At 39.0% G+C, this 23,581-nt stretch overlaps 1 protein-coding gene across 4 annotated transcripts in view; it reads left to right on the top strand.

The window, feature by feature from the left end:
- Nfxl1 (nuclear transcription factor, X-box binding-like 1) overlaps window positions 1-23,581 on the top strand; it is a 46,432-nt gene that overhangs the window by 89 nt on the left and 22,762 nt on the right. For 2 of the 4 annotated variants that reach the window (NR_153351.1, NM_133921.3), the window contains exons 1-11: window positions 2-58; window positions 379-633; window positions 3,302-3,475; window positions 6,895-7,004; window positions 9,225-9,355; window positions 18,615-18,793; window positions 18,994-19,155; window positions 19,253-19,353; window positions 19,927-20,041; window positions 21,373-21,497; window positions 22,159-22,281. Coding sequence is in view for 3 of the 4 variants with exons in the window: in NM_133921.3 (NP_598682.2) it covers window positions 381-633; window positions 3,302-3,475; window positions 6,895-7,004; window positions 9,225-9,355; window positions 18,615-18,793; window positions 18,994-19,155; window positions 19,253-19,353; window positions 19,927-20,041; window positions 21,373-21,497; window positions 22,159-22,281 (1,473 nt within the window). In the remaining variant the exon portion in view is untranslated. Of the gene's footprint in view, window position 1; window positions 59-378; window positions 634-3,301; window positions 3,476-6,894; window positions 7,005-9,224; window positions 9,428-18,614; window positions 18,794-18,993; window positions 19,156-19,252; window positions 19,354-19,926; window positions 20,042-21,372; window positions 21,498-22,158; window positions 22,282-23,581 lie in introns of those variants that run through there. The other 2 variants (XM_011240686.2, NM_001359837.1) reach the window with 2 other exon arrangements.

Below are 23,581 nucleotides of genomic sequence, written 5' to 3'. Positions count from 1 at the left end.
AGCTTTTCGGTGCGGTCCACTTCAGCAGTTGGTTCCCGGCCGCGGCCGCGGCCGCACGGTCAGTTCGCGTTTCTGTGCCTACCGCACTTCTCCTGAGGCTGAGGAGAATTTCCCGTGGCTGGGTTTTTCCTGTCCCGGGTGGGCTCCTCGTGGCTCCGTGCTTCTTTTCTGCCCTCCGTCTTTTCCCTCCTCGCCCGTCGCTCGAGCCTGGGCTTGGCGGGACTCGCCCTCGGGAGACACAGGGCCGCAACCTCCTCAGACCCGGGTCTCCGTGTCGCGGGGTCCGTCCGCACCCAGCCTGACCCTGCGGTCCCTCGGCAGCCGCCTCCATCCTCGGACGCCCGTTCACGCTCCTTCTCCTTTATCTCTCCGCTGCAGGGATGGACGCTCCCTGGCGCCAGGTGGCCGCTGGCCGAGGCCGAGCCCGAGGACGGGCCACCGCAGTGCCCCTCTCAGGAAATGGAGTCCCTTTTGGTGGCGCTGGAGGAGGGCGAGCCAAAGGGTCTGGGGGCGCGGTGTCTTCGGGCCCCGGCCCCGGGGGAGCAGCAGCTCTGGCCCCTGCGGGTCGCGGGCAGCGCTCAGCTGGAGGCGAAGCCCCGCAGCCCCCGGGGGCCCGGGGTGAGGATGGCTCAGGTGAGGATGGCTCGGGTCTCCCGCCCCACCAAACTCCCCAAGTCACTTCCCTACTTATCGCTGGCTGCCAGGGCCCTCCAAGTCTCTCATTCACTTTTTAACAGCTCCCGGAGTTTAGTCTCAGGGAACCGTCTCCATTCAGGCAGATTTTCATCTCATCGCTTGCATCCTCATTTTAATTGATAATTGCCTTTGTTAGTCACTTTCTTCAATTGTGTGCAGCTGATTTGGTTAACTCAGTAAATGGATCGCCAGAGTTTGTTTTCTTTTATAATCTAAGATGTTTAACATCTGTCGTAAAATAGGACCTTGTGCTTTCGCATCTGTGTGTATGGTAACAGCAAGCTAGGCTAAGGTCTCAGAATTCCATTTACGAACAGATTGGGAACTCCATTCTTCATTAATCAACTCGACTTTCAAGACCAGTTGTTGATAGCCATCTTTCCCAGGCTACCTGACTTTTTGGACCCTGTAAGCGTTTTGGTTGTTGTTTTTAACTGATCCCAGTGCAGAAATTCCATGTCTTTCCATGATGTATCAGGTGTTGCCACGATGGATTTGCCAATAGCCTTGGTCCAAGATCTTTTAGGGCGACGTTGAGAGTGTTTATACATAACACTCCAGATAAAAGAGAGTGGTCCCTGAAAGTGTTTTGTGTTTGGAAGGTATTTTTTCAGAAGAGGTTTAAAATTTTTATTTCTGAAATTATAGTAGAATTGCATCAGTTCTCCCTTCCTGCTAGGAGCAAAATTGAGTCTCTGCGTGGGGTTTCCCAGGGTAACTTGAAAGTTAGTTTGCGTTGATTTTGCTGGCAATTGGTCAGTTAATCATAGAGGTGCAGTGTGCTATTTAGAGACCTATGAACAAGTTGGTAAGCTGGCTTGGGTTTTGTGGATAGTAGGAAAGCAAGCATTCTCTACATAGTATATAGTATATAGTATATAGTATATAGTATATAGTATATAGTATATAGTATATAGTGTATAGTGTATAGTATAAAGTATATAGTAGTTGACATTTGTGAGGAAGGAATAAGTTAAGACAATTACCTGGTCACTTTGTGTGGTGACATTCTTCCAAATGGTACTAGGTACATACATGTACCAAGTGTCATCTCTTCCCAATTCAGCTTTTTTTAACAACCCCCCCCCCCCGGCTCATTCCCAGAGATTAATGACCTCCTTGTAATTTTGAGATGTCTCACAGCAGTTACTGCTCTTCTTTTTCTGTGTTCTCAAAGATTTCTAAAGAAAGCCTCATATACATTATCTTCCGTTTTTACCCAAAACAGTCTGTTTTGGTTGATAGTCACCACTCAAATTAGCTGCAATAAGAAAAGGAAAACATTTCCTGAGGGAAAGAAAGGGTACAATATCCTTAAGTACAGATACATCAACTAAAATGAGATTCATTTTGGTGGTGTCTGACGAATGAAGTATGTTTTAGTTAGTGATTTAGAATAGTAAACTTTAAAATTCTCTAAACACGAGCACCAGTGCATACAATTGAGCAAGCTTGTGAGTCTTTTCCTAAAACACCATTGCTGTCTACTGCACTTGTTAGCTGGAGTACATACAAGCGCCAGGATTCTTACTCTCAGAAGCTGGAAGTCTCCTTGGGAACAAGTGTTATTTAGCATCTCTTTTCTGGATAATAGTAGAACAATTCAATCCCACTTTACTTTTTTTGGAGGGGGGAGTGAAATTGTTAGAAGCATGTTTTTTTGTATTAACATCTTGTGTGACCACAAAAATATCAATTTCACTTTGAAGGCTGGAAAGCTTTGAGCCTCCTACGAAGCAGCTAATAAACGCAGTAGAGAAACCGTGGATATTATCATTGTAAAGGTTTTGGGGGCTGGACTGGGTTCCTGAGACTGGTTTGAAGAAGCACTACCTCCTGTCACCCTGGCGTGCTTCCACTGAGTATAGTCCCCATCTCCTAAGTCAGACTGTATAATGTATTTTAATGATTTTTATTATTTATTTATTTTTGAGACATTGTAAGACTATCTTACTACATAGCTAACCCTGGCTGGCCTTGAACTCAGAGATTCACCTACTTATGTCTCTTAAGTGCTAGGAAAAAAATATGTGTGTTGTTGCCATACCTGGTTTGTATAATTTTTTTTTTTTTTTTTTGAGTTTATTATGTAGCTTTAGCTGTCCTGGAACTCTCTGTGTAGACCATGTTGCCCTAAGAGATCTACCTTCCTCTGCCTACAGATTGCTGGGGTTAGAGGCATGTGCCCATGCCTGGCTTGTTTAACATCTCATTCCCATTAATTTTTTTATTGGTGTTTTTATTTAGAGGCTGTTCGTGAAGTGTTGAGTACCATGACTGTATTTTAGAACATGTCATTAGTTTGTTAGTCTTTGCATCTATAGCACTTGATTCTTTTGGGTAGGCTACTTCTAAAGTTAGTGTTTATTGTGTTGTTTTCTTTGGTTCTGTAGTAAGGAATTAGATTTTTTTCCCCCCTCACAATTTGTAAGAAGATATGATGTTCTAAGGGTGACTTTCAAATGTGTGCTTAAAATTGATATAGTAGTCAAATAAACTGGAATCTTACTGATCCGGAAAAAAAAAAAAAAGAGGTGTCATTCTACAGCATGGTTTGCGAGGACACGGATTTGCAGAAATGAAACTCTTTTTGTTTGTCAAGCAGAACTAATGTCTCAGAAGAAATTTGAGGAGATCAAGAAGTCCAATCAAGCTGCAGCCAGAAAGCTGTTGGAGGAGCACTGCAGCTCTTCCTCTGAAGAAGAAGGGGATGAAGACTTGGAAGGAAAACAGGGGAAAATTGTTGCTAATACATTCACAACATACACTACTCACACAGGTATTATCTTACTGATTTGGACATTTGCACTATAAGTAGGATATTTCTGATATTGTTTATAATTTAAAGTACTATAGGATCATTTTTAGTGTGGTCATCTTGTAAAGCTGAGGACATTTTGGTATTTAAATTACATGTTGTTAATCCTAATCTTTGTATAAAATAGATTATATGGCAAGTGTCTTTTACAACCCTAACTCCCAGAGAAATAGGTAGGGTAGGTGGCTACTGGCTGTGATTCTGATGGGCACAGGGCTTCAGGGACCCCTTCAAGGTAGTCTTCATTTTCTTCTCCTTTTTATCACATTAAAAGTGCCTTAAAGTCCATTTCATTTCTTGACTTTATTACTGTAGTGTCATATCTTAATTTTGATTTTCATACTGTTTTTAAAAAATTAAATCTTTAAAGGCCTGACATGTATATTCATTATCTGTTTTATTTGTTTGGGTTGTGTTTAAAGTATGCCCCCTCTTTTTAGTTAACGTGAGAGAGGGCCATCGAGATACTGGTATGTATACTTATTAGTATCAAGTAATTAAAATAAATGGTTTCAAAGATCAGCATCTATATTCTTACAGTTTCTAAATTTTATACTCATGTCATTAGAAACATTAACATTTCTCAGTACTTTTATAGATATATTTCATGCTGTTTATACAGTCTTACGTTAGTTACGCATGCTTATAGTCCCATTTAGTTCTTTAAAATCTTGTTAGAGCTAGTAAGAAAAAAAAAAGCTCAGAAAATTTCTAGGAAATGGCTCTTCATAGGAGAGAAGATTCTCCTAAAATTACACAGTAAGTGACACAGTTGGCTTAACAGTGATTTGCTCGGCTTTTGGACTTTTATTGGGCTTGTTGTGTTTTCTGTGTAAAAGCAGGGTGGTACTAAGAAGATGAGATGGCTGCTCTTGGACCTGTTGATGAGGGAAAATCAGGACAATGGTTAAAAGGACATCTCACAAGCCAAATTAAGACTTGGACTTCGGCATTGCTTGTGTCTGATGAGTGTTTGACACGTTCACTTTGTGTCAGGTGCTCTCTCCCCTGTGAGATGTGTCTAGTGGTAGTAAGTGCTGTGGAGGGGTTGGAATGAGGTAGCAATGCTGTCAGATAGTATGTGCTGTCTACTGAGATGTCTAACATGTTTTGTATGCTTTAATATAGAGGTTTTCTACCATAGCTGGTTTTCCTTCTTTCCCTGTCTTATAAAAGGATTTCTTCTGCTTTTTAAAAAGAAACAAATCTTATTTTTCTTTAGGTATAGGTCTTATGTCATAGCTCCACATCAGCTCTCTTAGTGCTTGTCACTGATTTGTTCCTTAGTTATTATATAGTGCTTTCCTGAGAACAGGACTGCTAGCACAACAGGATCAGAGTTTGTATGTTAGGTGGCGTGAAGGTAATTTAAGGGTATTAGAGTTAGTAAGTCTGCAGGCTGACTCTTGTAGTGTGCCGCCTATCTCCACCCCAGGCCATCTTTCTTTTGTTGCTTTGTGAGTTACCTGCATGTACTGATGACATTGCAAAGGTTGATAGGCATTCTCTAGGAAATCTACCATATCTCCTGAGGAATTCAGGAAGTTGAGCTAAAATGTCAAGCTTAACAAAATAAAAGCTGATGAAAACAACTTTATGGCTAGAGGATTTCCTGTTCTGGATAACTTCCCAACTACTAATCTTCAGTTTCGTGGCTAAGCGGACCTCACCTCAGGCATTCGAGGTAGAGGAAGGCTGCTGTCTTTCAGCATAGGTAGGAAAAATACTACCATTTACTCGCTTTATGAGGTTTTTCGTTTTCTGCTCAAACTAATTTTTTGTATCAAGTACAGTAATACTTTGATTCTTGTTCCTGTATATTCTGCACTATGAGTGTAATTAACTAAGGAAACTGGAACAGTTAAGTATTTTAATAAATGCCGATGTATCTTGCCTGGTTTCTTGTTATTCTTCTGTATAAAAAGTTCGATGTTCGACTTGTCAAATTACATTCAGATTCTACACAACCTCTCCTGTTGCCACAGTGGTCTTAGGATCTGTGACTTCCAATGCCGTGCTATCTGTGTCTGCTGTGACATGCCGGGTAATGCATGTCATTTAGCTGTAGCTAAAATATAATACAACTTTCAAAGAAAGTTATCTGAATTTTGTAGAGACAAACTTAGGGTTTAATTTGTAAGACTGTACCATCATTTTAAATTTAAATTGTATGAATTAACTGTTAAATTGTATGAATAAGCTGATAAAATTTAAAATGTTTCAGATTTTTTAAGCCAGTTGTACTCTAAGCAATATAAGCATACTGACTATAGTTATTCTGTTTAACTTAAACGCCAATTTAAAATGAAACAGTTGCCGTTACTAATATTATAGGTTAGACTGCTTTACATTTGTTCCTTAGCCCTGTAATGATATTGATATTCATGTTACAGTAGGTCAGATGCTTGTTAAGTTCTGTGTTTACTCGGAGGGTTTTAGAAAATGAGCTAAGATTCTTAATTACTTAGTTTTACTTTCTGGCAGCAAACTGATGTGAACTAGAGTATTGCCATGGTAAACTCTGTCCTTCTATAATCTTACATGGTTGACCTGCTTTTCTTGGACATTCAGTCAGTTTGTGCTACCTTTTAGTTTTACTAAAGACATGCATTGCATGCTTGTTTTTAATTACATGAACATAACTTGAATTACGGCCCCTTTGGTGTCGTTTGTACTTTAGAGTACTGCTCTGTCATTCTTTCACTAACTTTTCTTCGTTCCACCTTTTTCTCCATAACCCCAGTGAAGCACAGGATAGGGACTGAGGACTCACTCAGTGGTCACACTGAGTTGTTCTGTGTCTCAGATGTGTCGTGTATAACACTGACATCATGATAGTTTATCCTGCTTGGAAATAAATACGTAATACGTGTTTAAGGGATATACAGTCCTTTAATTTTTTTCCCTAAAAAAGCTTATACTACTGTTTACAGCAGGAGTAGAGAGCACGGTTTAATGAAACATGGCTTCTGTGCACTAGTAAGCTCAGCCTCATTTCTTCCACAAGATTTATTATGAGTGTGTTGCATGCTCGCCTTCCCTTTAGTGGTTCACTTTTCATTTTCCTTCACACTTAAGTTTCTTTATATTTTGTTACTTGCCATATTGGTCTCGCCAGTGGTTCTGCCTCCACCAAATTTGTTAAGGACTTGAAGCAGAAAGCAAGCCAGTGAGAGAGCTGAAATGCTGTTAATTTGTGGATGTAGTAACCCTTTGTCAGCTCATTTGAGTATTTACTTCCTTTTGTTAAGCTTTGAGGTTGTAAGCTACATTTTCTGCAGTTAAAATTGCTTAGCATTGGTCATGTAACATGATTGTTGGTGAAGATGTGTTGTTTTCAGATGTTGTTTACTGTGATGTTTTCCATTTTTAAATTTAAGATGGAGATATACATGAATTAGAGCGAACAAAACAGTATCTGAATGAGGCTTTCCAAGCAGGGGCTATGACGTGCCTAATTTGTATTGCTTCAGTGAAGAGAAACCAGGCAGTAAGTCTTTCTGTTATGATATCTGGTATGATATATCCCCAAGTAACATATCTCACATTTTCAATACTTAGCCATTTATGGTACTTTCACTTATGTTTGTCTAAAAATTTCTTTATTTGACAATGTTATATGTAAATTAATCTTCATTTTGTTAATCTGAAAAATTTACAGAATTATCTCTAGGAATATTTTTAAAAATCTTTAAAATACCTACAACTACTGTATTGCTGTGACCTAGAGCCTAATGCATGCTAGGCAAATGGCCTACCACTGAGCTACATATTTTCAGTGGGTTTGGTATAAAGATAGTATGTTGAAATACGGATAGGCTTCAAGGAACTAGAACATGGTAGTGACACTTAAGTTTTATTAGGTTCTTCTAACCAAGTTGAGAGCATTGTGGGAAGTGTCCAGGGCCATTGGGGGAAGACAGAGTGAGACATAACTCATTTTGTTGTAAGACCTTTTGTCTGATTGTGAAGCTATCATAGACTTAAAAGGCCCTAAGGAAGCAATTAAAGAGAAGTGACAACTGAGCATGGCAGACCCAACTTTAAGACCTCATATTAATGCTTTCCTGGTAGAGTAGCATTGCTCAGAGAAAGATGAGGTCCAATGAAATATTTTGGTCATAAAAAGTGAAATGGAATTTCAATATACTGTGGTTGGCTAGGACAGTGCAACCGAGGCAGGTGTCGTCATACTCAGGGTCACATCTTGGCTTCCTGTGATTTCAGCTGCAGGATGAGACCCCACTACAGGAAAGCTAGGTCTCTGTAGGTTGCTTCCCTGTCCCCCGCCTTTTCAAGGTTGTCTGTCCACCTTGGGAACCGAGTCAGCCAGTTTTACGGAACAATGTAGCACTGAGGCCTTCATGTCACCTGAAACAACATTCTCCCAATCTCCTTAGGGTGTTTGTTAGAAGTAGAACAGCATGTTTACAGTTTTTTTTTTTTTTAAAAAGGGCTTTCTGGGCTGGAGAGATGGCTCAGAGGTTAAGAGCACTGACTGCTCTTCCAGAGGTCCTGAGTTCAATTCCCAGAAACCACATGGTGGCTCACAGCCAACTGTAATGCGCATCCGATGCCCTCTTCTGGTGTGTCTGAAGACAGCTATAGTGTACTCATATAAATAAAATAATTTAAAAAAAATTAAAAGGGCTTCCTGCAGTATGGACCTGCTGTGGTTTTAGTAGTAATGAGTTCTACAAAATACCATTATTTGGCAATTCTTCTTCCTTGTCTTGTCATTTCCCTACGTTATTTTAGGAAGGCTTTTGGAGAATCAAAACTAAGGGGTTAGCTGTTTCTCTTTATATAATGCTTCTGCTGTCTACTTTATAGTACATGTCAGAAAAAATTCTCAAATAGTTGTCATAAGGAAACTAGAACTGAGTTTTTTTCTTACATCAAAATGTTGGCAGGTTTAAAAATTAATTTGGTATTACTTCTTAACCCTTAAAAATGTGTTGTGTGCCACGGTGGAGCTGGGAAGTCAGAGGGCAACTTAGTGAGCTTGTTCTTCATTATCTTTATGTGGCTTCTGGGGACGGAACGCAGGTTTCTATACTTGCATGGGAAGTGCCTTTAACTGCTGAGCCATCTCACTGACTCTTTTGTAAGCTTTTATTATTATTATTATATTTTCACCTTTAGTGTATTTTTTTTAAATTTTGTGTTAAGTGTTAACATAGACTTAAAGGTTTTATATAACAAGGAATACACACACCAAATTATGGCCCGGATTATTTTGTTGCATTGTTTACAAAACAGACGTCTACCGATAAGAATGACATTATGGTACATAAACACCATATATAGTAAGATATATAGGTGTATTTGACAAGGGTAAATGTTTATATCATGCTTTAAAAAGATATTACTTTATCAGTCAGTACCAGCATGTATATTTAAATATGTGTGCACACATACATGCACATACACTTATGTGTATATATAAAATTAGAGATCATTCAGATTGTTAGCTACAGCTGTAGTTTTTTTCTTGATAATTGAAAATGAGTGATTAATATTTTTCTTTCAAATGTTACATCCCGAAATACGTCTTGTAAAGATCATCTCTTCTGTGATATTGATTGTTTTGATTTTTAGCCTTTAGGTAACTTTTGAAAAATAATTCAGTGTGTGATAATCATTTTAAGGTATTGTATAATTAATTGACAAAAATTATGTATAATCAATTTTGACACCTTTGTCTTAGGTTTGGAGCTGTTCAGGATGTTTCTGTATATTCCATATGCCCTGTATTCAGAAGTGGGCTAAAGACAGCCAGTTTCTTGTGTCTTCTGTGACAGACGATGATTTTGGAAAGAAAGATTATCCCTGGCCATGGTAACTTTTTTCCTAGTTGATTGGATTTTAAGTTGTAGAATAAATTAATAAAGGTGGAACCTCATATATCAGAAGTTGTATTGTTGGAAGCTTCAGCCTGTTTCCTTTCTAGTATGTGTCTAGTTTCTGAAGATGGAGGCCTTGGTAATGTTCTTCTCCTCTCAGTCTTTATGTAAATACTAATATCTGTCCATACGAATAAATCATCAGTCTGTGTTTTTCCTGTGAAACAGTGCTTCAACTGTGCTTCTAAAGGACTTGTCGATGAGAACCATTCAAGTTTGTTACCTCTCTCTCCTTGACTCCCTGTTAGTACACACGAGTGTGATATTACTCATCCAATATAGTATGATTATATTGTTTGCAGTTGTATCTTCAGTCTCAAAATTACATTTATGTATTATGTGGTATCATTAATTTATCGATGTTGATTTTACTAGCTGTGTTTATTATTGCTGATTATTGGGCCTTTGTCTTCTCTTATGTTTTGAGATAGAGTGGAGAAGTTAAATCATTTGTCTCAGCTAGTCAAGAGTAGTAGATTCATTGTTAATGTAATTAAACATTAGCTAGGGAGCATTGTTTACTTATAATTTTTGTAATTGTTTTTTTTTTAATTCAAAAGGTAGTATTCTTTTTCCTAATATCATCCAACTTGTAAAACTTTAGGCCTAGTAAAATCTGGTTTTTAGTCACATCTTCCATAATTATCATAAATACCGAGATATTTGTAAAATTGTGATATAGTGTTAAAAAACATTTTAGACACATTTTTTTCTGAAAAGTAATTCTTGGCAGTTTTTAGAGATTTTGTCCATTTCCTCTGAAGATGCTGAAGTTAGCTGAGAGCAGCAGTGAGTTCACGCTCTTGTCACTGTTAAGAGGCAGAGCTGGAATTTGAAACCTAAGATTTATTCTTTTAAGTTTAGGCCTTTTGTATTCGCCAGCTGAGTTGAGGTGGTAGACTGCTTTCTCTTTGAGCACAAGCTGCTTTGAAAGAGTGTAAGTTAAAGTCTGTGCTTGCTCGTTGCTTATGCTGGAGGGATTTTAGTGTTGAGTGGGTGTAGCATGAAGCTGATATTTAGAGCAGTGTTAGAGACCTGAGTGTCACATGCACCGCTTCTCACGTTTGCTCTGGTCACTTCTGTTTTAAGTAGAGATTTTTCCATAGAGGAGCTCAGTGTCCGCTCCCACCATAATGAACTGCTTTTCCCCCAGACCTGAGAGAATACAATGTAATCTCCTGTGTCGTTTTCCTTCCTTCCTAACCTTTACGCAGCTATTCTCAACATAATAAATGAAGATAAGTGGCTATATACGTTAAGAACTTACTCTGTTTACTTCTTGTCTGCCAAGATGTAACAGAACCTGTTAAAAATTATAATAAGGTAGTTATTTCATGGAAATGAACTTAGACTGTGTGTTTCTAAGGTAAGTGCTTATTGACTAACAGGATAAGGCCTTTGCTTGTTGGCACTCCATCATTTAAGTAAAACACATGCACTTCCTAAGCAGGTCTGTGTCAGGGCAGGCGAGCAGTGTAGCACATGGCAGCTGCCTAGTATCTAAAGACATCTTTTTTCATTCTAGCTGTAACAAAGTCATTTTTCTTTAGTAGAGGGCAACGTAACATTTTAAATAAAATGTCAGCTATTTATAAACATGAGGTATGGCATTGGTTTTCAATTTTTACTTTAAAAAATTCATTATATGTAAGTGTGGATTTGTACATTTGTGTATGTTGTTTGTCTCTGTGGATATATGCACATAAGTGCCGGTGCCTCTGCAGAGGTCAGAGGTATTGGGATCCCCTGGACCTGGAGTTAGACTATTTTTTTTTTTTCCATTTTTTATTAGGTATTTAGCTCATTTACATTTCCAATGCTATACCAAAAGTCCCCCTTACCCACCCACCCCCACTCCCCTACCCACCCACTCCCCCCCTTTGGCCCTGGCGTTCCCCTGTACCGGGGCACACAAAGTCTGCGTGTCCAATGGGCCTCTCTTTCCAGTGATGGCCGACTAGGCCATCTTTTGATACATATGCAGCTAGAGTCAAGAGCTCAGGGGTACTGGTTAGTTCATAATGTTGTTCCACCTATAGGGTTGAAGATCCCTTTAGCTCCTTGGGTACTTTCTCTAGCTCCTCCATTGGGAGCCCTGTGATCCATCCATTAGCTGACTGTGAGCATCCACTTCTGTGTTTGCTAGGCCCCGGCATAGTCTCACAAGAGACAGCTACATCTGGGTCCTTTCAGTAAAATCTTGCTAGTGTATGCAATGGTGTCAGCATTTGGAAGCTGATTATGGGGTGGATCCCTGGATATGGCAGTCTCTACATGGTCCATCCTTTCATCTCAGCTCCATACTTTGTTTCTGTAACTCCTTCCATGGGTGTTTTGTTCCCACTTCTAAGGAGGGGCATAGTGTCCACACTTCAGTCTTCATTTTTCTTGAGTTTCATGTGTTTAGGAAATTGTATCTTATATCGTGGGTATCCTAGGTTTTGGGCTAGTATCCACTTATCAGTGAGTACATATTGTGTGAGTTCCTTTGTGATTGTGTTACCTCACTCAGGATGATGCTCTCCAGGTCCATCCATTTGGCTAGGAATTTCATAAATTCATTCTTTTTAATAGCTGAGTAGTACTCCATTGTGTAGATGTACCACATTTTCTGTATCCATTCCTCTGTTGAGGGGCATCTGGGTTCTTTCCAGTTTCTGGCTATTATAAATAAGGCTGCTATGAACATAGTGGAGCATGTGTCCTTCTTACCAGTTGGGGCTTCTTCTGGATATATGCCCAGGAGAGGTATTGCTGGATCCTCCGGTAGTACTATGTCCAATTTTCTGAGGAACCGCCAGACTGATTTCCAGAGTGGTTGTACAAGCCTGCAATCCCACCAACAATGGAGGAGTGTTCCTCTTTCTCCACATCCTCGCCAGCATCTGCTGTCACCTGAATTTTTGATCTTAGCCATTCTCACTGGTGTGAGGTGGAATCTCAGGGTTGTTTTGATTTGCATTTCCCTGATGATTAAGGATGTAGAACATTTTTTCAGGTGCTTCTCTGCCATTCGGTATTCCTCAGGTGAGAATTCTTTGTTCAGTTCTGAGCCCCATTTTTTAAGGGGGTTATTTGATTTTCTGAGGTCCACCTTCTTGAGTTCTTTATATATGTTGGATATTAGTCCCCTATCTGATTTAGGATAGGTAAAGATCCTTTCCCAGTCTGTTGGTGGTCTTTTTGTCTTATAGACAGTGTCTTTTGCCTTGCAGAAACTTTGGAGTTTCATTAGGTCCCATTTGTCAATTCTCAATCTTACAGCACAAGCCATTGCTGTTCTGTTCAGGAATTTTTCCCCTGTGCCCATATCTTCAAGGCTTTTCCCCACTTTCTCCTCTATAAGTTTCAGTGTCTCTGGTTTTATGTGAAGTTCTTTGATCCACTTAGATTTGACCTTAGTACAAGGAGATAAGTATGGATCGATTCGCATTCTTCTACATGATAACAACCAGTTGTGCCAGCACCAATTGTTGAAAATGCTGTCTTTCTTCCACTGGATGGTTTTGGCTCCCTTGTCGAAGATCAAGTGACCATAGGTGTGTGGGTTCATTTCTGGGTCTTCAATTCTATTCCATTGGTCCACTTGTCTGTCTCTATACCAGTACCATGCAGTTTTTATCACAATTGCTCTGTAGTAAAGCTTTAGGTCAGGCATGGTGATTCCACCAGAGGTTCTTTTATCCTTGAGAAGAGTTTTTGCTATCCTCGGTTTTTTGTTATTCCAGATGAATTTGCAAATTGCTCCTTCTAATTCGTTGAAGAATTGAGTTGGAATTTTAATGGGGATTGCATTGAATCTGTAGATTGCTTTTGGCAAGATAGCCATTTTTACAATGTTGGTCCTGCCAATCCATGAGCATGGGAGATCTTTCCATCTTCTGAGATCTTCTTTAATTTCTTTCTTCAGGGACTTGAAGTTTTTATCATACAGATCTTTCACTTCCTTCGTTAGAGTCACGCCGAGATATTTTATATTATTTGTGGCTATTGAGAAGGGTGTTGTTTCCCTAATTTCTTTCTCAGCCTGTTTATTCTTTGTGTAGAGAAAGGCCATTGACTTGTTTGAGTTAATTTTATATCCAGCTACTTCACCGAAGCTGTTTATCAGGTTTAGGAGTTCTCTGTTGGAATTTTTAGGGTCACTTATATATACTATCATATCATCTGCAAAAAGTGATATTTTGACTTCCTCTTTTCCAATTTGTATCCCCTTGATCTCCTTTTGTTGTCGAATTGCTCTGGCTAATACTTCAAGTACTATGTTGAAAAGGTAGGGAGAAAGTGGGCAGCCTTGTCTAGTCCCTGATTTTAGTGGGATTGCTTCCAGCTTCTCTCCATTTACTTTGATGTTGGCTACTGGTTTGCTGTAGATTGCTTTTATCATGTTTAGGTATTGGCCTTGAATTCCTGATCTTTCCAGAACTTTTATCATGAATGGGTGTTGGATCTTGTCAAATGCTTTTTCTGCATCTAACGAGATGATCATGTGGTTTTTTTCTTTGAGTTTGTTTATATAATGGATTACATTGATGGATTTTCGTATATTAAACCATCCCTGCATTCCTGGAATAAAACCTACTTGGTCAGGATGGATGATTGCTTTAATGTGTTCTTGGATTCGGTTAGCGAGAATTTTATTGAGGATTTTTGCATCGATATTCATAAGAGAAATTGGTCTGAAGTTCTCTATCTTTGTTGGATCTTTCTGTGGTTTAGGTATCAGAGTAATAGTGGCTTCATAAAATGAGTTGGGTAGAATACCTTCTACTTCTATCTTGTGAAAAAGTTTGTGCAGAACTGGAGTTAGATCTTCTTTGAAGGTCTGATAGAACTCTGCACTAAACCCGTCTGGTCCTGGGCTTTTTTTGGCTGGGAGACTATTAATAACTGCTTCTATTTCTTTAGGGGATATGGGACTGTTTAGAAGGTCAACTTGATCCTGATTCAACTTTGGTACCTGGTATCTGTCCAGAAATTTGTCCATTTCGTCCAGGTTTTCCAGTTTTGTTGAGTATAGCCTTTTGTAGAAGGATCTGATGGTGTTTTGGATTTCTTCAGGATCTGTTGTTATGTCTCCCTTTTCATTTCTGATTTTGTTAATTAGGATTTTGTCCCTGTGCCCTTTAGTGAGTCTAGCTAAGGGTTTATCTATCTTGTTGATTTTCTCAAAGAACCAACTCCTCGTTTGGTTAATTCTTTGAATAGTTCTTCTTGTTTCCACTTGGTTGATTTCACCCCTGAGTTTGATTATTTCCTGCCGTCTACTCCTCTTGGGTGAATTTGCTTCCTTTTTTTCTAGAGCTTTTAGATGTGTTGTCAAGCTGCTAGTATGTGCTCTCTCCCGTTTTTTCTTGAAGGCACTCATAGCTATGAGTTTCCCTCTTAGAAATGCTTTCATTGTGTCCCAAAGGTTTGGGTACGTTGTGGCTTCATTTTCATTAAACTCTAAAAAGTCTTTAATTTCTTTCTTTATTCCTTCCTTGACCAAGGTATCATTGAGAAGAGTGTTGTTCAGTTTCCATGTGAATGTTGGCTTTCTGTTATTTATTTTGTTATTGAAGATCAGCCTTAGTGCATGGTGATCTGATAGGATACATGGGACAATTTCAATATTTTTGAATCTGTTGAGGCCTGATTTGTGACCTATTATGTGGTCAATTTTGGAGAAGGTACCATGAGGTGCTGAGAAGAAGGTATATCCTTTTGTTTTAGGATAAAATGTTCTGTAGATATCTGTCAGATCCATTTGTTTCATCACTTCTGTTAGTTTCAGTGTGTCCCTGTTTAGTTTCTGTTTCCATGATCTGTCCATTGGTGAAAGTGGTGTGTTGAAGTCTCCCACTATTATTGTGTGAGGCGCAATGTGTGCTTTGAGCTTTACTAAAGTTTCTTTAGTGAATGTGGCTGCTCTTGTATTTGGAGCATAGATATTCAGAATTGAGAGTTCCTCTTGGAGGATTTTACCTTTGATGAGAATGAAGTGTCCCTCCTTGTCTTTTTTGATGACTTTGGGTTGGAAGTCAATCTTATCAGATATTAGGATGGCTACTCCTGCTTGTTTCTTCATACCATTTGCTTGGAAAATTGTTTTCCAGCCTTTCATTCTGAGGTAGTGTCTATCTTTTTCTCTGAGATGAGTTTCCTGTAAGCAGCAAAATGTTGGGTCTTGTTTGTGTAGCCAGTTTGTTAGTCTATGTCTTTTTATTGGCGAGTTGAGACCATTGATGTTAAGAGATATTAAGGAAAAGTAATTGTTGCTTCCTGTTATTTTAGTTGTTAAAGGTGGCATTCTGTTCTTGTGGCTGTCTTCTTTTAGGTTTGTTGAGGGATTACCTTCTTGTTTTTTCTAGGGCGTTGTTCCCGTTCTTGTATTGGTTTTTTTCTGTTATTATCCTTTGAAGGGCTGGATTCGTGGAGAGATAATGTGTGAATTTGGTTTTGTCGTGGAATACTTTGGTTTCTCCCTCTATGATAATTGAGAGTTTGGCTGGGTATAGTAGCCTGGGCTGCAGTTTGTGTTCTCTTAGTGTCTGTATAACATCTGTCCAGGCTCTTCTGGCTTTCATAGTCTCTGGTGAAAAATCTGGTGTAATTCTGATAGGCTTGCCTTTATATGTTACTTGACCTTTTTCCCTTACTGCTTTTAGTATTCTATCTTTATTTAGTGCATTTGATGTTCTGATTATTATGTGTCGGGAGGAATTTCTTTTCTGGTCCAGTCTATTTGGAGTTCTGTAGGCTTCTTGTATGTTCATATGCATCTCATTCTTTAGATTTGGGAAGTTTTCTTCAATAATTTTGTTGAAGATGTTTGCTGGACCTTTGAGTTGAAAATCTTCATTCTCATCCACTCCTATTATCCGTACGTTTGGTCTTCTTATTGTGTCCTGGATTTCCTGGATATTTTGAGTTAGGATCTTTTTGCATTTTCCATTTTCTTTGATTGTTGTGCCGATGTTCTCTATGGAATCTTCTGCACCTGAGATTCTCTCTTCCATCTCTTGTATTCTGTTGCTGATGCTCAAATCTATGGTTCCAGATTTCTTTCCTAGGGTTTCTATCTCTAGTGTTGCCTCGCTTTGAGTTTTCTTTATTGTGTCTACTTCCCTTTTTAGGTCTAGTATGGTTTTGTTCATTTCCATCACCTGTTTGTATGTTTTTTCCTCTTTTTCTGTAAGGACTTCTACCTGTTTGATTGTGTTTTCCTGTTTTTCTTTAAGGACTTGTAACTCTTTAGCAGTGTTCTCCTGTATTTCTTTAAGTGATTTATTAAAGTCCTTCTTGATGTCCTCTACCATCATCATGAGATATGCTTTTAAATCTAGGTCTAGGTTCTCAGGTGTGTTGGGGTTCCCTGGACTGGGCGAAGTGGGTGTGCTGGGTTCTGGTGATGGTGAGTGGTCTTGGTTCCTGTTAGTAAGATTCCTCCGTTTACCTTTCGCCATCTGGTAATCTCTGGAGTTAGTAGTTATAGTTGACTCTGTTTAGAGATTGTTCTTCTGGTGATTCTGTTACCGTCTATCAGCAGACCTGGGAGACAGATTCTCTCCTCTGAGTTTCAGTGCTCAGAGCACTCTCTGCTGGCAAGCTCTCTTACAGGGAAGGTGCGCAGATATCTTGTATTTGGACCTCCTCCTGTTCAGACTAATTTCCTAAGTTCGGTGGGTCTCGGACCAAGATGGCGACCGCTGCTGCTGTGGCTTAGGCCGCCTCCCCAGCCGGGCGGGCACCTGTCCTCCGGTCCGGAAGGTGGCCGGCTGTCCCCGGCCCACACAGGGTGCTGCCTCAGCGCCTCTGTGCTTCCGCCTGTTCCAGAAGCTGTCAGGTTCTCTGGCGCACCCTCTCACCTGTTCAGACTAATTTCCTAAGTTCGGCGGGTCCCGGACCAAGCTGGAGTTAGACTATTATGAGCCACATGATATTGGGAGCTGGCCTCAGATCCTCTGCAAGAGCAGCTGAGCCATCTCTCCATACCTTGTTATTGAGATTTGATTATGACAACAAATATGTTTTGGTTATTCTGAACACTTGTGTGGTATTTATTTGGAAGCACAGCATGTTCTCATGACAGTGAAAATACATTGCTTTTTATGCAAAACAAATTTAAACGGTGGTCTACAAATAGCCTGGTACAGAACATTGACTGTACTCAGTTGTTTGGGAAGAGACAAGGCTTAGAATGTCTTTAGGAGTGGCCTGTGATGATTTTTCAAATGAATTTTAGATAGACTTGATGGTTGTCATTCCTAGCACCCAAAGTTACTTTGATGATGTCATTCTGCTTTAGCAGAGATTGTAAAATAATATTTAACATTTTCCTTGACATTAGTGAACTTGAGATATGTGTACTTTGTGCTAGAGATTGAACATTAGGAAGTTCTCCGAGCTGGAGCAATGGCTAGTGTTTAAGAGTATGCATCACGCTTGCAGGGGACGCACTCATAGTGTGGCTCACAGCTCTTTGCAACTCCAGTTCTAGGATATCGGACACCTTTGGGTCTCTGTAGGCACCAGACATGTATGTAGGCAAAATATTCGTAAAGTAAAAAATAAATGCACCTTTTTAAAAACGGAAAAATTCTTTTACATTGTTTATATTCAATTTTTTCCTCTTAATTTTAGGATTTTGTTATATTTTTTTCGTGCTATATGTAGCCTGTGTATAACCTGATTCCTTTTTTTGTTTTCTTTTACGAATATATTTTGTTTAGTTATAGACTCTATAACAAAACTTTTAAAACCAAGCCTTATATAAATCTGAGTGAATATTGCAGAAATGTAGTTTGTAGAAATTTTGGTTAAAAATCTTGGCTAGTTGAAAACTAATGTTGCTTTGTCTTCGTGGTTGTACTTTTGCTATCTGTGTTACTGCATGGCAGCTGACGACATGTGATAGTGTCAATTTGTAACAGTACAAATATGAGGAAAGGGCGAGTGTTGCCAAGTTTTGTGTGTAGCCTTACCACAAGGGCCTCTGGCGCTTGTGTCAGAAAGTGTGAGTATAAAATAGTTCCATATTTCAGGAAAATGTATTGTGCAGAGATTTTACTAATGATTTGTGCAGAGATTTTAGTAAGAATATATTTTTTTACTTAATGAAAATTTAAAGTATAATTTTATTACTGTTGTCTCATGTTGCTTTTAATAAGAATTAAATTAATTCTATTAAGAATTAATATTTTTTTTTGTAGTCCAAAATGTAGATTTGAATACAAAAGATCAGAAACACCTAGTAGATATTATTGCTACTGTGGAAAAGTAGAAGATCCACCTTTAGATCCGTGGCTTGTACCTCATTCGTGTGGCCAAGTATGTGAGAGAGAATTTAAACCTTCTTGTGGTCATAAATGCTTGCTGCTCTGCCATCCAGGTGAGTTTCTTATTATATGTGTAGTTGTTGAAGCAGACAAAGTTATCCAAGTTGAACTGAAGTTTGCCGTGAGACAATGGAGAAAGGTTTACCCTTTAAAGTAGCACTGAGGAGAATGGTAGAGAAGAACATGTGGGACTTAGAAGTTTTCTTTACTGACTTTTAATCATGCCCCTCCCCACCTCTCTGTTGCATTCTAGGTCCCTGCCCTCCTTGTCCAAAGATGGTCACAACCACTTGTTACTGTAAGAAAGCCAAGCCTATCCCTCGCAGGTGCAGTGCCAAGCAGTGGTCCTGTCAGCTGCCATGTGGGCGAAAGCTGCTTTGTGGACATCATAAGTGTGAAAATCCTTGCCATGCAGGTAAAGGGCATGCGTGAGAAACTCTGACTTTACACAGAGGCAGAGCTGTTTTTGTTGCTTTTGATATTTGTATACTAATTTGTGATTGTAATTTTAGGAAACTGTCAGCCTTGTCCAAGAGTTAGTAGACAAAAATGTGTATGTGGCAAAAAAGTAGCAGAAAGAAGTTGTGCAAGCCCAGTGTGGCATTGTGATCAAGTGAGTGTTGGTGCCTCTGAGGGTGGGAGGTAACGAGCGAGGGTAGAGACAGGCGGCTGGGAGCATAGGTGTTGTCCAGTCAGGTCAGTTGAATAGGAGGGAAAGAGGAACAACGGGTTCAGCTAGTTTTCAATTTAATACCTTAATTACTGGAGGGAAAGTTTTTATTTTTCCCTCAAAATAAGTTAGTTGCTGAATTTTTAATTCAGTGTATAGATTTACCACTCACCTTTCTCCTTTTTGCTTCAGCCCCCACCGTTCTCCTCTTGAGGTAGTGTCATTGAGAGAGTAGAATTGTTTCTGTGATTTGCTTTTCCTAGGGTTGGAAGGGGTTAGAAGGTGTTCATACTAAGCTGAGTATACCCCTGTCCTTATATTTTTGTGATACATTCTTTGGTACACAGGAAATAAGTATGCATATGTAAATGTGTGCCCATACATGTGTGTGACTCTTGTGTGAGATATACAGCATAATAATGAGGAGGGCATAATGAAGCTGTGGTTGCAAGTGGGTTATGTTTTATTCTGCCTTTTTGTGTAGATTTAATCTCTTGATGAGCGCTTTTATTTTAGGTATGTGGAAAGACACTGCCATGTGGTAATCATACATGTGAGCAAGTTTGTCATGTTGGTGCTTGTGGAGAGTGTCCTCGATCTGGGAAGAGGTCCTGTCCATGTCAGAAATCAAGTAAGATTTATTTTAAAGGAAATGTGCTATTGAGCTATATGAAGACATGGAAGAAATGCTAATGTGTATTACAAAATGGAACAACCTAATTTGAAAAAGCTGTATCCTGTGGGAATTGAAGTCCTTGCCTTTTTAGAAAAGTCAAATACTGACAGGAATTAGGGGCCTGGGAGGAGGATGGGTGACTAGCCTGCATAGAGGCTTGAGGGAGGTGAAATTTCTGCGTGAGAGGTTATGTAGCAGTCACTGTACTCATGTGTATGTCCACAAATAACCACACATGGAGAGAACTGTCACCTCATATCAACTGATTTTGAGTGATTATGGTGTATCATTGGAAGTCATCAGTTTTAACATGCCATCTGTGTACGTTGGGACTGAGGGAGGCTGGCTGCTGCTGTCACTAGGTGTTAGCTTACCTTGCGAGTTTTGGTTGTTTTTATGGAGGAGTGTGGTTAGTTGAGTAAGCTTTCTTGACTCTCCACTAGAAGTCATCTATAAGATTGTTTTTACTACTTGTCATACATAATGTGATTGTTAAAGGTGAGTTTTATAGTGTTTTAAAGTTTATACTTTTCCATCCCTGTGAGATTGAACAAATTTAAAAAGAAAGTTCTGCATGTTGTGGAAATCCCTCAGTTTTAAGTCCTCAAACTCATCTCCCTAGATAACAATTTCTGAAGTAGTTTGCTCATATAAATGTTTATTGTCAGTAACTTGCATGTTAAATTTATTTTTAAGAAATATAAGCTTGCTGATTGTGGTGGTACACACCTTTAATCTCAGCACTTGGGAGGCAGAGGCAAGTGGATCTCTGAATTCAAGGCCAGCCTGGCCTACATAATGAGTTTAGGACAGCCAGGGCTAAAATAATAGACATTGTCTCAAAGGGAAAAACAAAAAACAAAAAACAAAGCAAACCTTGGCAGATGATGGCATTGGTTGGGAGAAATAGGGAAGAGAATTGTGAATTTGGGATTAGTCTTGTAGAAATATTAGGAATTTTTTTTTTGGTGGGGGGGGGGGGTCTCGAGACAGGGTTTCTCTGTGTAGCCCTGGCTGTCCTGGAACTCACTTTGTAGACCAGACTGGCCTCGAACTCAGAAATCCACCTGCCTCTGCCTCCCAAGTGCTGGGATTAAAGGCGTGGGCCAATACCGCCCGGCTAGGAATTATTTTTATTAAGGTTATTTTTGTCTAATTATATGGTTATAAAAGTTTTATAAAGTTCAAAAGAGCTGTCATTCTTCAGGAACTAAAGAACAGGAACTTTGTTAGTGATTCATAATAATTTATCTTATTTAACATTTAACATTTTGTTTGCTTTCCAGAGTTTTCTTTGCCTTGTACAGAAGATGTACCAACTTGTGGAGACAGCTGTGACAAAATACTTGAATGTGGAATCCATAGGTGTTCACAGCGTTGCCACCGAGGTCCTTGTGAAACATGCAGACAAGTTAGTTGTGTCCCATATACTTTCTTTCAAGAGCTATGCACTAAAATATGTCAGAAGAAACTGTGTTGTATGTTTGTCATTGCTCCCAGAACATGTCTCATAGTCAGTTTGTGTTATTTAATATGTATATATTATTGATATGGAAATCAAATCTGAGCATTACCCTTTATTGTTTTCCTTGAGACAAGTTATAATGTTCTCACTTGCATAGTTCAGTATGGGCTTGTTTGCTACCAGAAGATATTTAGAACTCTGTTGAATTCAGCCTATATACAACGGAGACAGACATATCTAGATTTGAGACTTTAAGTATGTACATAGTTTGGCTTCGACCATACTACTCCATTAACCAACTAGGTTACTTAACACCCCACTTGTCTTATTATACTGAGACTAGATGTATAGGTGTTATGGCAGGAACTACCTATAAATTGACTTGTTTTCATTCTTTTTACTGTTTGATACCTCTTAGTTCATATGAGGTCCTATTTGGAGGAATAAAGTAGAACAAGTATTTTAGGACATTCAGTTTTGGTGTAGTTAGTTTTTAATACAAATTTGTTGCTAAGATTTTTGTCCTTTTAGTAATTACAGAAATTGCAGTGTGCAGAAAAACATTAACACTTGTCCGTTTAACATTGCTTCTTGGTGCTTGTCCTAGGAAGTGGAAAAACAGTGTCGTTGTGGAAAGCACACAAAGCGAATGCCTTGTCACAAGCCTTACCTTTGTGAAACAAAGTGTGTTAAAATGCGGGACTGTCAAAAGCATCAGTGTAGGAGAAAGGTATGTGTGGCCAGCTTGGGAACTGATTTAAAAGTTGTGAACTTTTTCCTTTTGGGAAAAAAAAATCCCATATATTATATGGAAAATAAATACTTTTAATTTGTTTCTCAAGTACTCAGGAATGTTGTTTTCTGTATCAAATACTAGTAAACATTCTACATTAACACTTGCTTGTAGTAGTAGTAATTCGTGCCAGTTTTTTAATGTGGTGGCACAAATGGGTAGGTAATTCAGGGGTCTGACTCAAAAAAATTTTGAGTTTGAGGACAACCTGGGCTAATATGGTGTGACTTTGTCTCAACAAAACAAACAAAACAACAAAGACTGTATGTAGTCTTCTTGTCTCACGCACTAATTCTCAGTTCAGTTTTTGGGCTGTTTCTGTTTTCTGATCGAAAATGTCCTTAGTAGTGTTAAAGTAACAGTTATATTGATGATGACACCTAACAAAGGTGAGATGATGATAGAAATTATTGATGCTTGGCTTGGAGGAAATCTGACTGGAGTATTTTGTTGGGGCTATAGTGTTGTGGCTCTTATGTGCATTTATTTTTTTCTTTCATTATAAAATGTACTTTGAGCCGGGCAGTGGTGGTGCATGCCTTTAATCCCAGCACTCGGGAGGCAGAGGCAGGTAGATTTCTGAGTTCGAGGCCAGCCTGGTCTACAGAGTGAGTTCCAGGACAGCCAGGGCTATGCAGAGAAACCCTGTCTCAAAACAAAAAAACAAACAAACAGACAGACAACAAAAAAAAGGTGCTTTGTTTCTTGGCAAGATTCCTGGTTCTTAAATTTATTGAAATGTGAATAATTTTAGGGTTTTTTACTTATTTTTAGTGTGTATCTTATTCTTTTAAGCTTTCAACCTGTTCATATCTTTACATTTGAAGTGCGTTTCTTACAGACAGCATTTAGATTTCATTTAATCTGTGGTGGCAGTATTTGTCATTTCATTTGACTACATATTATTTACTTTTAGCATGATTATTTAAATCTGTTTACCATCTCTTTTGTTTGTTCGTTTTGAGACGGGGACTCATGTAGTTGTCCTGGAACTCACTGTGTAGACCATACTGGGCTCTAACTCACAGAGATTTTGCCTGCTTCTGCCTCTTGAGTGCTGGGATTAAAGGCACCCACCACCATACTTGCCTTACCTGTTAACTACCATGCTAGTGATTTTCTGATTATTTATTTGTTCCTTTCTCATTTGTCTTCTATTTGACCTGTTTCTCAGTGATTCTATTTTAACTTCTTTATTTGCTTATTAGCTATGATTCATCTCATCCTCTTTCTTTTC

This window comes from Mus musculus, chromosome 5 (assembly GCF_000001635.26).
Source record: "Mus musculus strain C57BL/6J chromosome 5, GRCm38.p6 C57BL/6J".
Classification (NCBI taxonomy): domain Eukaryota; kingdom Metazoa; phylum Chordata; class Mammalia; order Rodentia; family Muridae; genus Mus; species Mus musculus.
This window is presented reverse-complemented; position numbering and strand designations above follow the sequence as displayed.